This window comes from Halictus rubicundus, chromosome 13, assembly GCF_050948215.1.
Source record: "Halictus rubicundus isolate RS-2024b chromosome 13, iyHalRubi1_principal, whole genome shotgun sequence".
NCBI lineage: Eukaryota > Metazoa > Arthropoda > Insecta > Hymenoptera > Halictidae > Halictus > Halictus rubicundus.
In genome coordinates, this window is record NC_135161.1 from 4485557 (window position 1) to 4501266 (window position 15710).

At 40.7% G+C, this 15710-nt stretch overlaps 1 protein-coding gene across 1 annotated transcript in view; it reads left to right on the forward strand.

Moving 5' to 3' along the window:
• The window catches only part of LOC143360641 (RNA-binding protein fusilli-like), a 55150-nt gene extending 40608 nt beyond the window's left edge, over positions 1-14542 (forward strand). Inside the window, exons 11-12 of the mRNA XM_076799679.1 lie at positions 5932-6134; positions 11757-14542. Coding sequence (XP_076655794.1) covers positions 5932-6134; positions 11757-11936 — 383 coding nt within the window. The 3' untranslated portion in view covers positions 11937-14542. The remainder of the gene's footprint in view (positions 1-5931; positions 6135-11756) is intronic.
• The last annotated feature ends 1168 nt before the right edge of the window (positions 14543-15710 follow it).

Sequence of the window (15710 nt, forward strand, 5' to 3'; positions counted from 1 at the left end):
CTTCTAGTCTCACACCGATATAGCCGACCATGTGTGGCACACATCTCGGCGACGACAGCTCTCGAGCTTCGCTGTCCTCTTTTCCGTGCAACATTCTATCGGAGACGGACATTTTCGCAGTCTCCTTGTCACTAGCGCTTAGTGGTCATAGGTTTCTTATGACTAGTAGACGGATATGACTCTTAGGTTTCCAGCGTGCCCTGTGCATTTCGAATGCGACGCTCGGCGAGAACCTCCGATTTCGTATTCGTGTCAGTAATAAGAACGGTGGGACTGACATACAACGAGAATTCACTGTACCTGCCATTGGCTTTCGCTGGGCACTCACACGAGCCGTATTATACACGTATCCCCGCAGGCTATCAAGGGAGAGAAAATGGAAGAGAGTGTATGCGCGCGTATGTGTGTGGCTAGAGGGTCGAAAGGAGGAGAGTGACATCAGAGTAGCAATTTTGACCGCATATATACTTCGTTCTCCGTACTAACTCCAACATATTCGCTGATCCGATGATGGTCGTGGCATTTTTTTTTCTCCCCTCTACTCCCCCCACCCCATTATTGCGTGGGATGTGTGTCGTCTGGTTTCTTTATTTTCTTTTATTTTTTTTAATTTTATTCTCTTTATTAATTGTGAACCGCTAACCTGGTGACTGACAGTGTCGTCCCTTTCGCAAATTTACATTTAACTCGTATTGTCGTCGGTTCTGTGATTGTTGTCGCTATCTAGCAGAGGCTGACTACACCGTGGCGGCGCGTCCTTTCACGTTAACCCCTTGCCGTGTATAATATACTAAACCGACAAACATATTGTTTCCTCCTTTTAGGACACGTAACCGAATTTTATTCTTTTCTCCATTTCGGAAACGATTAACACTGGGTTTACGGGACACGTGGTCGAACATTCGTTTACGATTTGTATCGAGATCACAAATATGCATCGACGTGTCATTATTCAACAAATTAATTTTCTTATGGGTGTACAGACTTTACTCGATATATGTCGCAAACATCTAGCCGATAAAAGTCCCAGAACACTCCCCACTGTCGCGGGGTATACCCCGTGAGTGGTCATGGATCGAGGCCATTCGAGGTTCGCTGTTCTTCTCTACTTCTAGCCGATATATGTCCCTGGGTAGACCGGTTTTGTGGACATATATCGAGTAAACACTGTATATATTGTTAAAAAAATTTGGATAGACACATATTCCCGTGTCGTTGTTTTAGGTTTTATGTAAAATAGTCGCCTTTCAGCGCACCGTAAACCTAGCGCCAAGGTCAAAGAATATGGGCAAGGGGTTAGCCGAAACTATAGTCTTTCCAATCAGGAACTTTGCACACGAAAGCTGAAAAGCAGGCCCTTGCCCCGCTCGAGAGTCCCTTTGTTCGAGACCCTTTCGATGTCTTTTCGAGGGACGAACGCGCCAAATGGTTGCGACCGACACACACCGACACCGAAAGGGGTCAAATCACTCTAATTGGATCCGATCTGATCCGATTTTCGATGGATCTCCGTCGATTGTCGCGGGACCGCGAGGTGCGGGCGAGGGGCTGAGAGAATCGCGAAGAGTTGACGCGGCCGATCGTGATTGTCCCGGCGAAAGTGAATCGTTAATTAAAGTTAATGAACCGCGCGGCACGATCTCGCGACCGGTTCGATTCTGTGCGACACTTTTCCTCGACCGGTACCCCACCCCTTCACCATCCTGTATTTTTTTTTCTATTTTTTTTTTCTCCTCCGCCCCACTCCCCTCCCTCGATTGCGTTTCATCAACTGGGATTGATAGAGAACACAACTGACACGGCGCATACACACGAAACACGTTACACGGACGCAATATATTACACGCGGCACACACGGACACACTTACAGAAGTATATAATTACCGATCTTTTTTTTTTACCCCTTGTATACACTTTTTTTTCTGTATATCGACGATTTATATTCGATGGTGATCATGTTTAATAAATGTGCCTTGTGGACATACATATCTTTTTGCTTGCCGGGTTGGTGGACTATTACCCCCTGATTATATTATCCTCGCCTCTGGTGGTGGTGGTGATTTTCGTGACGGTCGCGTTTACGACTACACGGGTATCATGTACACAGGGTGTCCCGCATAACACTTTTCACGATTTTTCAAGTACTTGCGATAATCTGACAAACGAATATTTTCAACAAAAGTAGATCAGTTTTCGATTGGATATACATTGCAATAAAAAAATTATTTTTTAGTATTGTCAAGGTCACCTTTATTTTTCTAAATGGCACTTTGTATTTTTGACTTAACAGTATTATAGACCGTATCAAGGCGCATTCAAATGACCAATTAAGCGACTTCAACTGATATGTATCTATTACGTTACCTTCACATTAGTATAAGGTTATTATTGTAATATTATGTATGTAATACAGACTGCAGAATAACCTCTCATCGGAGGTTACAACTGTACAGGGTGTATAAAAATGATATGTCACGATCATCATAGCGTGATTCCACACCTCCGGATTGGTGGAGATCTGTGAAAAAAGTGCACCGCAAAATTCATTTTTACCTCGAAAAAATGAAGATCAAAGTATCGAAAAATTTGAGTGATTTGAGTACTATACGATGCAATGAATGAAAATTTTTCGACACTTTGACCTTGATTTCCAAGGTCAAGGTGAATTTTGCGCTGCATTTTTTAAACAGATTTCCACCGATCCAGAGGTCTAGAATTACGCTATGGTGGTCGTGACATATGATTTTTATACACCCAGTACAATAAAAGAAAAAAAAAGAAGACGCATTCAACGACCTTGCATACCGTGACCTTCGGATGACCTTGAAGGCAAAAAAATGAAAATGTCGACAAGAAGTGACAGTCTGCTTGAATGAGTGACAATAACTCTGGCTTGGCCACCACGATCCCCTGATTTGTCACCACTTGATTTTTGTTTATGGGGTCATTTACAGTCGATAGTTTATGCTGTTCCAATACAAAATAAGGAACATTTAAAGCAGCGAATTCGTACAGCATGCGAAGAACTTCGCTACGACAGTATCCTAAGTGCAACCAACGCAAACTTACTACGTAGAACGGAATTGTGTCTACAACAACATGGTTCACATTTCGAACATTTTATGTGACTTTTTCACGAAATCGTTTGCATTCGTTTAGCCAAGGTTCCTGAATTGAATGCAATTTCGAGTCTTAATAATAAACACAAGTTATTATCACCCGTTCAAGCATACTGTCATTTCTTCTTGAAATTTTCATTTCTTTGCCTCCAAGGTCATCCGAAGGTCATGGTATGCTAGGTCGTTGGTCTACAATTCTGTTAAGTCAAAAATACAAAGTGCCATTCGAAAGAATGAAGGTGACCTCGACAATACTAAACAAAAATTTTCTCCAACTTTTTTTTATTGCAACGTATAGCCAATCGAAAACTGATCGGCTTTTGTCGAAAATGTTTGTTTGTCAGATTATCGCAAGTACTTGAAAAATCGTGGAAAGTGTTACGTGGAACACCGTGTGTGTTGTATTCTCTCTTCTCCGGACAATCGAGATTTCCAGGAAGAAAAAATAAAACGAAACAAAAGTATGGGGAAACGTTGTTTGAAAATATTTGGACATCTCCTCGATAGCACCCTTTCTCCCCCTTGAAACGGTTCTCCCTCGTATAGTCCGAGAGAAATCCAGTTTTCGGGGGAGACGGAGACGGATCAAACTATCGTCGGATGATCTCCCATGGTGCGTCCGAAAATTACGACCACCGTATCCCTGTTACGTTCTATACATTTTTTTTTCACTGGGCTCGCAGGTATCTTTGGTGTCTACAGATCAAGTTGGAGATTTCTGTGTCGTAACTCTTGCCTCCCTCTCTCTCTCTCTCTCTCTCGCTCTTCCTTTCTCTCTTTCTCTCTGTTTTTAATTTCTCTTGCTCACACGTACATATAGGTTCTCTGTCACTCTCTATTCTCTCTGTCTCTCGCTCTCTCTCTTTCTCTCTCTCTCTTCTCTCTATTTCTCTCTCGCTCTCTCCCTCTCTCTCTCTCTCTCAAACACACGTACACATATGTTGTCGCTATAACTGTCGTTCCCAGCCTACTGCCTCATTTTTGTGTCGACCTTTTGCCCGATCGTTGGCTCGATCCGTCATCTTCCTCCACTTCTCGACCCTGTTCGAACGAAAGGTCACGGAACGGTCACGGCTCCACGGAAACCTAACAATTTCTCTGTGACATTAATACAAACGTCGGGCTAGCCTGCGATTAGATCTAACATTAGTTCGTTGTCATCTAATTTACGACCGGCCTACGATTATTTTATGTGTTTCTATTTCGCGAGGGTCCGCGAACGACTAAACGGACCCAATTACTGTGGGGGTACCGATCGCTGTGCCTGTATAAATTACACCTATTTTTAAATCGTAATGAGCATTAAAATAGAGATATTAAATTTTTTCCCGTTAAAATCATTGAATATGTTGTATATCTCTTTTTTAATATTCGTTATGCTTTAGAAATAAGTGTAATTAATATAGGCACAGTAATTGGCATCTGCGCAGTACTTGGGTCCGCGGACGACTATTTCCATCTTTTTTTTTCTTCTTCTTTTTTTCCCCCCGATCAATTATAATTCAACGTGACCGGTTCTCCTTGATTTCCCTTGCTTGGACATCCCTACCACACGTCTCTTAATCTTATTAATTCTGCGAATCCACGTGCGAAGTCAAACGAATTTTTGTAAACATTCGAAACTAGTTTCACGTGTCAATTATTTCGTATTGGCGACGCACGCGTATTTTTTTTATTTCCTCTTAATACATTGCTGAGAGAGAACGAGAGAGAGGGAGAGAGTGAGAGCAAGAGAAAGGGTAGTGAGAAGGGGATTGAGAAAGGAGAGAACGAAAGAGGGAGGAAGAGAGAGAGAGAGAGAGAGAGAGAGAGGGGGAAAGTTTGAGTGAATTTTTGGTGATTTGGCAGAGGGGGCGAAATCGCAAGTTGGTGCTACTACATATTTATATATATTATATATAAAACATACGTATATATCGTGTTACAATGGTGCAGTGTCGATTGCTGTTTGGTAGCGGGATCTACAAATACTAACTTCTGTGCTTCCAGGTAGGCCAAGTCCAAATCATTATTCCTTTGGATGACAGGCTGCTCTACGTTCCGAGTGAACCGAATGATCGTCGATCGGTCGATCGTGTATCGTCTATGGAAAATGATTGATTTTCAGAAACGGAGAGCGCAAAAACGTTTGCCGAATCGGTTACTCCCGTTCTCGCTCGTCGAGTTTCACACGGACCGTAGAAAGCCGGTCGTATTAATCGTGAAATCGTGCAGGTTGCGGGAACACGCGCGATGGAATGATCATGGCGTCCGAAATCACTAACGAGAAAACGAAAAGGAGAAACGGAAAAAAAGAAATAGTCGAACGGAGGAGAAGTACGATAAGAATTTGTTTTCTTGCTCCATTCTCTGCACGATGTCATCGGCCACGGTTCGTGGTGTGGTTACCATAGTTTTGGGCACTTTTCTTACGTTTTGTACATACATATATTAGAGAATCTATGGGTGTTACGTATATCAGACCTTTTTTTCTTTTTGTTATCGGGGAGATCTATTAATACGAAAGAGAAAATGATGTGTTCATTCCCACACGTGCCTCACGTGAGAATTCTTGGTGATGTTTCTCGGGCTCTCGTGTTTACTAATTAGAGACTTCGTCGGTTCTGAAGATTGTAAGGGTTTTTTTTTATTGACGTGGTTGTAAACTTTTTTTTTTCTTTTTGGCGAGTAACCGAAGGTTACTCTTCGAGGCCGAACTTTCGGATGGTTGTTTTTTGTTTTTTTTTTTCGAAAGAGAGTACTATTCTAGAATCCCATGAAGCGGGGACCGACTGGATCGAAGGTTGATTGTCTTGTTTGTTACACCCTTTAGGGGGCACGATGTTGCCACCGCCACCGGTCGCGATATTTCCACCTACAGCTGCGATGCTGCCACGTGGACCGCCCCAGTTCGCAGCCCCCTATCCGCCACCGATTTTCTATTGGCCATATCCTTCGCCGCCGGTCAGCCCCACTAATTATTACAATCCGGCGAATGTCGGTGGTATCGCGGCCATTCCACAACAAGCGACGCTGGTAAGTCTCTTTTGCTACTATTACTTTTAGCAGTTCGGTATTTACGGGTACAGTGACTCCCACTAATATCACTGTCCAACAAAATTAAACTTTTTTCGAGTTTTGCAATACCTGTTGGGTGATTCTTATACACTTTGTCATCCTAAAACCGAATCTGAAAGTAGAATTGCTCCATCACGCAACGTTTTCGAAAAATTTTGGTTTTTGTAAAAATGCCCGATTTTGATACGAAACGACCGGTTACGCAAAAACTAAACACGCGAGAAAGTTTAAGTTTGAGTCAAGAGATAGAGGGAACTCTCCTCTACATATTCATATAGTCAATTATATTTTTATGTACTTCCTAATAGTTGTAAATGGTTGTTAAAGTTTGAAAATGTGCCGACGCGGGTACTTTGTACGCTCTATTTTTGTATTTATGTGAAAAATCCTTTATCTAGCAGGAATTTACTGTACAGGAATGCATTCTACAGATATTTCTGGTAAAGAAACCATTCACGAAAAGTATTTGGTTCCCTTAATGTACGAGAAGGATCAGAAAATGTTAATTGACAGCGTGTGCGCGACGCGTTCGCGCCAGACGGCCATTGCAGCCTTTTCGCGACTCGCCAGGGCCGTCGCTACGCGTAGTCGACGTTGGTACCACTCAAATATGTCTTTGCTTACTATGCTTAATTAAATACATTTTTTTTTTGTCTTTTTGGGTGCCAATCATTACAAAAGATTATAAAAATACGAGTTATATTCACATTTCATTGTGGAAATGCTTAATAAAGAGAATTGAATACAAAAACTTACCTATTTCTGATGTAAACAAATTAAAAATGTTTCCGCCTTGCTTGACGTTTGTTCCTGGTATCCCGATTTTCAATAATAAGTGTCCAGCAGTAATCAGCAAGCATCCGCACATAAGTCTTCTCCTTTGTAACGTTTTTCCATTGTTGAAATATCTTGATGAAAGATTAATGCTGGAATTGTATTCCTTGTTTTGATTTTAAAATAATTTCGTCATGAATATAACAAAAACAGTCCGGCTGATTTATACACTTCCGCGAGATTTTATCAATTTAATATAGAGCGATCTATGTCTGAATTATGTACTTCGATCAATAAAATCGATAAAAATAGTCCCATTTACATAGTGTTTGGACTTATTTTAATCGGAAGAATCTTGAATGTCCATTGGTATTACAATTACAAAGATAAGACAACAATTACTGAAAATAAAATTTTCCAGTCACCGCATTGCTGCGGTCAATTTTCTTTATTAAGCATTTCCACAATGAAATGTGAATATAACTCGTATTTTTATAATCTTTTGTAATGATTGGCACCCAAAAAGACAAAAAAAAATGTATTTAATTAAGCATAGTAAGCAAAGACATACTTGAGTGGTACCAACGTCGACTACGCATAGCGACGGCCCTGGCGAGTAACAATTAACATTTTCTGATCCTTCTCGTACATTAAGGGAACCAAATACTTTCCGTGAATGGTTTCTTTACCAGAAATGTCTGTAGAATGCATTCCTGTATAGTAAATTCCTGCTAGATAAAGGATTTTTCACATAAATACAAAAATAGAGCGTACAAAGTACCCGCGTCGGCACATTTTCAAACTTTAACAACCATTTACAACTATTAGGAAGTACATAAAAATATAATTGACTATATGAATATGTAGAGGAGAGTCCCCTCTATCTCTTGACTCAAATTGAAACTTTCTCGCGTGTTTAGTTTTTGCGTAACACGTCGTTTCGTATCAAAATCGGGCATTTTTACAAAAACCAAAATTTTTCGAAAACGTTGCGTGATGGAGCAATTCTACTTTCAGATTTGGTTTTAGGGTGACAAAGTGTATAAGAATCACCCAACAGGTATTGCAAAATTTTTTTGGTGTTGGACAGTGTATTCGGACACTCTTGACACTAGATTTACGGAGCACTAAAAGTGACTATCTTACATTACGTTATAAAATAAACAAGAATGTGCGGCCCAAACTTTTAGCCATTTTTTTTTTAATAACATACCCAAAGAAATAAATTTGTTGAATAATTTCTCATGGATGTATCTTTAGAGTCTTAACAATTGTACATTAAAAATATTAGAACCCGTCATTTTGACTGGTCCCGTAAACCTAGTGTTAAAAATCGCGTAACCTTTTCAATATTGGACTATACTAATTGAATTTTTTTGAGAAGTTAGAACAATTGGATCGCTACATAACGTGAAAAAAAATGTTTGATTAAAATTGCAACTGGTCGAAATTATGAAGAAAGTACTAAAAGTTGTATTTTTCAACTTTTTTGTGCGGGCTTATATTAAAGATTTATAAAGTACGTTTTGTACATCTGTATCAATTATACATATTCTGAATATTTCATCTAAATCGATCAACGTTCCAATGAACTACAAACGTTCAAAGATGAGAGCTTAAGGGCGAAAGTCGCAAAATTTTGGCCTTGTCAGGGAATTTCGCCCTTGTATGATCATTTTGAAACATCTGTAGCTCATTGCAAGGTTGACTCATTTTGATGAAATTCTCAGATTATGTATAATTCATACAGATCGACAAATCATCATTTCTAAGTTTTCAATGTAAGTCCACAGAAAAAAGCTGCAAAATATAACTATTAGTATTTTCTCTGCAATTTCGACCAATTGCAATTTTTGTAAAAATTTTTGTTCACTTTATGTAGCAACCAATTGTGCTAATTTGTTAAAAAATCCAAGTCGTATGGTCTAATATTGACAAAGATATACGATTTTTAAAAGCGTCCGAATATTAGTGGGAGTCACTGTACATTGACACGGCATAATTCGCGTTGGACAGTGTAATTTCCAATAGTTGTTCCTACAATTCCGGGCGATGGTAGGACAAAGAACAGTGTTTACTCTATTCAGGGTGTCCATTTGAAAACTTTCCTGCCGAGCATCTCAAAAAGTATGAAAGATATTAAAAAAGTGTAAAACACGTGTCCAAGGATTTCGACGGGATCTGAAAGAGGCAGGCAACATCAGTTTTTTATTTGGGTGGCGTTTTCAAGGTCATTTGAAGGTCAACTTTGTTTTTCCAAATGGAAACCTATATTTTTTATTATGGGATCTTATTGTACGTAAAAAGACCAGCAATTTTCGTAGGATACTATTTTTTTATCTGCGCACTAGTTTCAGAGATATTTAAAGAGAAGCAGAACGAGTCATACTTATACTGCGAGAATGTTTGTAATTTCTTTATAACTATAACAAATTTTCTAAATGTTCTCCGTTGCTTTCTAAACAATAATACAGACGATTCTCAAATTCTGAACGAACATTTTTTTATCTGTTGGAATAGCTCTACATTCTTGTGCAATTCTGCGACGCAAATCGTTGACGCTTTCTGGTTGTGTTTTATAAACAACAGACTTTAAGTGTGCCCACAAAAAGAAGTCGACTGAAGTTAGATGTGGAGATCAAGAACACCTCTTCTACCGATCCATCTTAGTGGGAATCGATTGTTTGACCACTGGCGAACTGGTAACGTGTAATGCGGGGGAGCACCATCATGTTGGAAGTACAAAAGTTCTTCATTTAACAAAAAATTGCCGTTTTCATCTCTTTGGGTTTCAAGACTTTCTGTTATAAGTGGATCAATGATGTCGCCCAGTAAATTTAAATACAGATTGCCATTCAAATTCTCTTGGAAAAACAGAGGACTTATAGTAGCATTTCCTAAAGTGCCTGCCCAAACATTTATTTTTTCCGGCCATTGAGTATTACTTTCTCTAATGAGATGCGAATTTTCGTCACTCCAATAACGACAGTTGTGACGATTTACTGCATCGTTTAAGAAAAAAGTGCATTCGTCACTAAAACAAATGTTTTTAATTAGATTAAGAGTGACGTTGACCATATTTGTTAAATCCTCAGAAAACTCAATCCGCCTGTCAAAGTCATCTTCGAATAACTTTTGATGCAACTGCATTCTATAAGGATGAAACCTGTTATGTTTAAGCAATTTGTGCACAGATCCCACTGATACACTAGTTAACATTGAAACTTGTCGAATTGAACCAGCAGGATTCACAATAGACTGTCCTATAATTTCGATTTGAACAGCTTCTTTTCTGAATTTTGGCTGGTTTCTTTTTCAATTTGTCACCGATCCTGTTTCCTTAAACTTTGCAACTAATTGTAACACGTACGTATGAGAAACATGTGTATCAGCATGTCTCTCATTAAACGTAGCAGCAGTTCGACAAGTACACTCATCAGCTCCATAAATAAAAATTATTTCTACTCGTTCTTCTAAAGAATACACCATTTTATACAATTAATTGTACTACGATCTAGTATCTCTTATTACGATGATTCACACTTGACTAAATAGTACAATCTTATATTGAAAGACGGCCAACATAAACAAGAGATCAATAGAGGATGATTTTGTTTTCAAACGGTACATGCTAGTACAACTGGAAAACAACAACAATTTGCGTCAAAGAATTTTACACAATAATATGCTTTGCTCTACTTCTCTTTAAATATCACCGAAACTAGGGCGCGGATAGAAAAAAGTATCCTACGAAAATTGCTGGTCTTTTTACGTACAATAAGACCCCATAATAAAAAATATAGGTTTCCATTTGAAAAAACAAAGTTGACCTTCAAATGACCTTGAAAACGCCACCCAAATAAAAAACTGATACGGTCCCCCTCTTTCCCCCTCGGAATCCTTGGACGCGTGTTTTACACTTTTTTAATATTTTTCATACTTTTCGAGATATTCGGCTGGAAACTTTTTTATTGTTAATTATTTTTTGTGAGACTTTCACCAATATATTTGTGGAATTTTGCTGATTAAAATGATTATATTTCATATTTTATTTAAGGATCATATTTACACTAATTTTCCGTTAAGCTGTTTTTGACGAGTATACTCGTCATGAAGAAATGGCAATATTTTGTGTTAAGAGCAAATAAAAAAGGCACTTTCCAAAACTTTTTTATTTGAGCCTGTAATGAAAATTTAAAATATGCGTTTGGTAGATCTATGTTAGTTACACACATACTGAAAATTTCATTGAAATTGGTTGACGCAGACAGAAATGGCACGCATCGAAAGATGGTGGAATCTGTAGATTTTAAGCAGAAACTGACCAAAAATCGTGAAAAACTACGATTTTCGCAACTTTTGACTACTTGTAGCTCGTGTGTATATTAATCGATTTCGATGAAATTTCCAGCACGTGTATAACTAACATAGATCTACAAAACGCATATTTTAAATTTTCATTATGGGCTCAAAAAAAAAAAAGTTGTAAAAAGTACCATTTTTATATTCTCATGTAATTCTTACCAATCGCATTTTTTTCAAAATCTTTCTTACACATCATTTGGAAAACCAACTCTTCTAATTGCTCAAAAAAGTCAGGTCGTTTGATCCAATTTAAAAACAAAAAGTTATACTCTTTTAAAGGGCATTTAAATACTTTCGTGAGCCTGTGTATATCGAGTAAACACTGTACATATCCGAAACAAATTCCAAAGAATTGCTTTGCTCAGCGTCCAAGTCCGATGGCCGTGCAACTTTCCATTTCGATGTTCTCCGATTGTCCTAACCGTGCGTTTCGACTTTCAGTTGACCCCAGCGGAGTGTCTTCAGCTGGGCCCAGGGGCGACGGTGCCCGGAGCCACCACGCCCACGCCGGAAGCTCGTATCGAGACGTTCCTCACCCGAATGGAGTTGGAGAAACGTATACCTGGTGCTGCGCCCCCGCAAGCGGAATGCAGTCCGTTCGTCGAAGTATTCATGGTCTGATGATCGCAGTCTCGAACTCGTTCGGTGATCGGCCACGGGTATATTCACCGGTCGGGCCCCGATCGTCGGACCGAGTCGAATCAACCGCGTAAACCTTTGCCTCGCACGACAGAAACCCAACGTGTTGCGTCTTCTCTTCTGCTCCTTGCGCGAGAGTCTTCGTCCGCTTCTTCCCCGTTCTTCTTCTACTACTTCTTCTTCTACTACTTCTTCTTCTCCTCTATTCTCTTTTTTTTTTGTTTCTATTGTACCGAATAGCGTGTACGCTAGAATCATATCCACGAGGCCTCGAAAGGTGTATTCAATGCGACGTGATTATTCTCGTCTTCGAGGAACGCTGCTCCCCCCTGCAAATCCACCGTGTCACCGGGTGGCACGTTTCTTTCTAGTCTAGAGACAGATGCAAGTCGTCGTAGCGTAGCGCAGTGACGTTGTTTCTTTCTCGTCCGTTTGTTTCAGGGCGTTTCGAAAGGGAATAGCGCGAGAGCAGCGCCGTTCCTTTTCTTCTCTATGACGCCCCCTCCCCCCCCAAACAGTGGTCGTTGTTTCTGGACCTCTATCGCGCAGTGGAGTGGCCCCCCCTCTCTGTCTGCATTCCTCGGTCCCATTTGTGTCGCTTCGCGTCCGAGCACCGAGGGAGTATCAAGCAGCGTCAAGGAGGACAACCGATCGGCTGTTGTCGCTCGGTTACGGTGATTTATCGGTAACCCGTACAGATACACTCGGCTCATTTGATTCGTTCGAAGAAGCTAGCCGCTGGATCGTGGGTGGATCTCCAAATCCTCGAGAACGACGGTGTAGCGCGCGAGAAGGGTATATCATGACAGTAGAAAAGATAGAAAGGTTAGAAATTCGTTGTCCTTTTCGAGGATCCCTGGATGGTGTCGGGGCCCATCTTCGTGGTCTCGCCGACCCTGCTATGCCGTCATCCCGAAGCGAAAATGGCGCGCGCGAGTACAGGGACGCAGCAAATGAGCTCGGTGTGTAAGTTCTAAATATCGTTAGAAGTAGGTCCTCTAGATTAATGCGATGCGTCACATGGCTCGTCCTCGGTACTCGATTAGTAAATCTGACACACGTGACGACTACTTAGTTTTTAATTTGTACAAAGTTACAGTTTGGAATGGTTCCGAGGGTCGAGCCGTCGCCCTTCGAGTCGAACAGTCGTCGTCGTCATTGTTGATAGACGAATTCACGCGCCAGACAGCGCTTTTATCCTTTAAGAGTTTTACGTAATTTAATTTAATTGAGAAAGTTTTAATATGAAAATTTAATATATACCCTATCGTCCGAATCGTTATACGAACGCGGCAACGCGCGTTCATTATCGTGTCTATCCGCTCTGCGTAGAATTTTTATTGTAACTTTAAGATGATCGATTCGACTGTAAACCGTTATGCCCAACCGTTAGCTTTTTCGGCTCAAACGGTTCCCCTGGAGTCGTTGCGGGAGACTGCGAATCGCCTAACAGCAAACATTACGAACGTCTTCCGTTTATCGTGTTACTTCATCATCCGGCAAATCTGATTTCACTCCGGAACTACCGAACACAGCCGACCAGAAAAACGACTAGCCTGCGAATTAATTTATTGGACAATCTCGAAACAATTGTGAAAACGGTTATTTGCGGTCCGCACCCGGTATTTCCGGCGTTAACGTCGACTCGTACTTGTGAGGATTACTTTTTCGTTTATGTATCTCGATACATATTCCCAGGACAAAGTAAAACTTGAATTGTTGCGACCGGTACGAGATACAGGGTGTTCAACGATTCGCGATATGCCGGGGTTGTCGGGAATCGTTGAACACCATGCGCGAGTTGCTAGGACGGTGTGTCGTTTACGGTTGGTATAAACTGTGTCAGGTCGCGTGCGAACTCCAGAGATTAACTGATCGCTCAAACACGTAATTACTTAGTGAGTACTTATGTAAACAGTCCTTTTCTCGGAGCGTTTCTCCCGCCGTAATTTTCCTTCAGTCAATTATTTTACTCTCTCGCCACCCTCTCCTAGTGCTATACTCACACGTGCTAGACGCACACACTTGTCGTAGTTGATTCGTAGTCTTCGAATATCATTCTTAGATCGGGAGCAATTATTTAAATAGCGGAGACTAGTCTTGTAGTTGCATAAAAAAAGGAACTAAAGGAAATTCGAGCATTCGGTACGGAGGTGGAGAATGAGTTATCATTAGCTATTATTACGTGGCACGGACAAGTGTTGTCGAGTCCAAAACGCGTACTTGAGCTAAAAAAAATCGAGTCGAGGAAAATCTGTCCTCGTCTCGCTGTGTCTGTTCCTGTTAAAGGCGATCCGTGTACAAAGGTGCAATCTTAGCTGTAATTCGTGGCGTCTGAAAAGGCCAGGGTCGTGTTCTATCTCGGTAGAGAGTAAGAATGAATATTTCCGGTCAAGTACATTCGAATTTTTGCGAACATATTATACGTATAGAGAGAGAGAGAGAGAGAGAGAGAGAGAGAGAGAGAGAGATGTAACGCCAAGTATACAGCGACGTATATACGCGTTATTCAAGAATGTTATTAACCGTTAGTTTGCGAAGTGAACTTCGAACGATCCACGATCGATGCGTAGATGAAAAAAAGAAAACTTGAAGAAAAACAACGTAAGAACAGCGTCATCACCGTACGTTCCGATTTGAATAGCGCGCGTTCGGTTTGAGCGACACGCCGACCTTCGGCTGCGCGCGCCGAACTCTCGAACACACAGCGTCGAGTATCGAGCGATCGTCGAGCTCTCGATTCAAACGTACCTGAAGTTGTATATCGTTGGAACGTACGCGCCAAAAATCGTCGGCGACACGCGGGACGTTTGTTGCGTTTTTGCGTTCGTGTCTCCGATCGACGCACCTTGTCAAAGAGGAACGAACCGGAACGGAACGCGACGAAACACATAATTCGTGAATTGTTCCGAACCGGAGGTCTTCGCTCGAGTAAGTAGACGAGTTCGTGTTCTCTGATTCTTTTGCTTCTCTTTTTTTTTTCTCCTTTCTACGATAAGAGTACGCGTAAAAGTTTAAGCTGTGAGCGAACGAGCAACGCGAATCGCGAATCGTTGTATTCTCGTATGTGCTGTTTCGCACGATTGGTGCAATAACCCTCCTGATCCTTTTTGTTTTTGTTTTAAACGTGTGAAATGAGGGATCGAAAGAACGAGCCTCTCGTATCCATCGAACATCGAATATCGAACATCGAACGGGACAATAGAACATTTTGTTGTGCGGATTGTTATACGCCAAAATTCGGTTCGTACGGCAATCGGTTTTTTATTTTGTTGTTGATCCTGTAGGAATTTTCACGAGCGACAGAGAGAGAGAGAGAGAGAGAGAGCGGTTAAATGCTATTTCAAATTTTCCCGCGGCGGCGCGCGTCGATCCCGCTCGATGTATCGAGAATTATTTGAACTGCCTTTTGGTGGCGGGACGGATTTCAATATTTCTGCCCGTAGCTAAATATTTTAATGTATCTCGCGTAATCGAACGAAATGATTCCGTTGTTGACGGAAGTCTCTCGCATATGCGATCTCGGCGTGACTCTCTTTTCGCACAAAGTTGTATATAAAAGAAATATATACATATTCGCAGGCTTATTTTTGTAAGTTTCAGCATATTTAGATAAAGAAATTTATGCAACGACGACAGAGTCGTTTTAGATGTACGTGAGGCACGTCGCGAGCACACAGAGAGCTTTATTTACAAAAAATGCAAAATTTATATATATATAAATATTATATATATTATATATTATATTATATATAT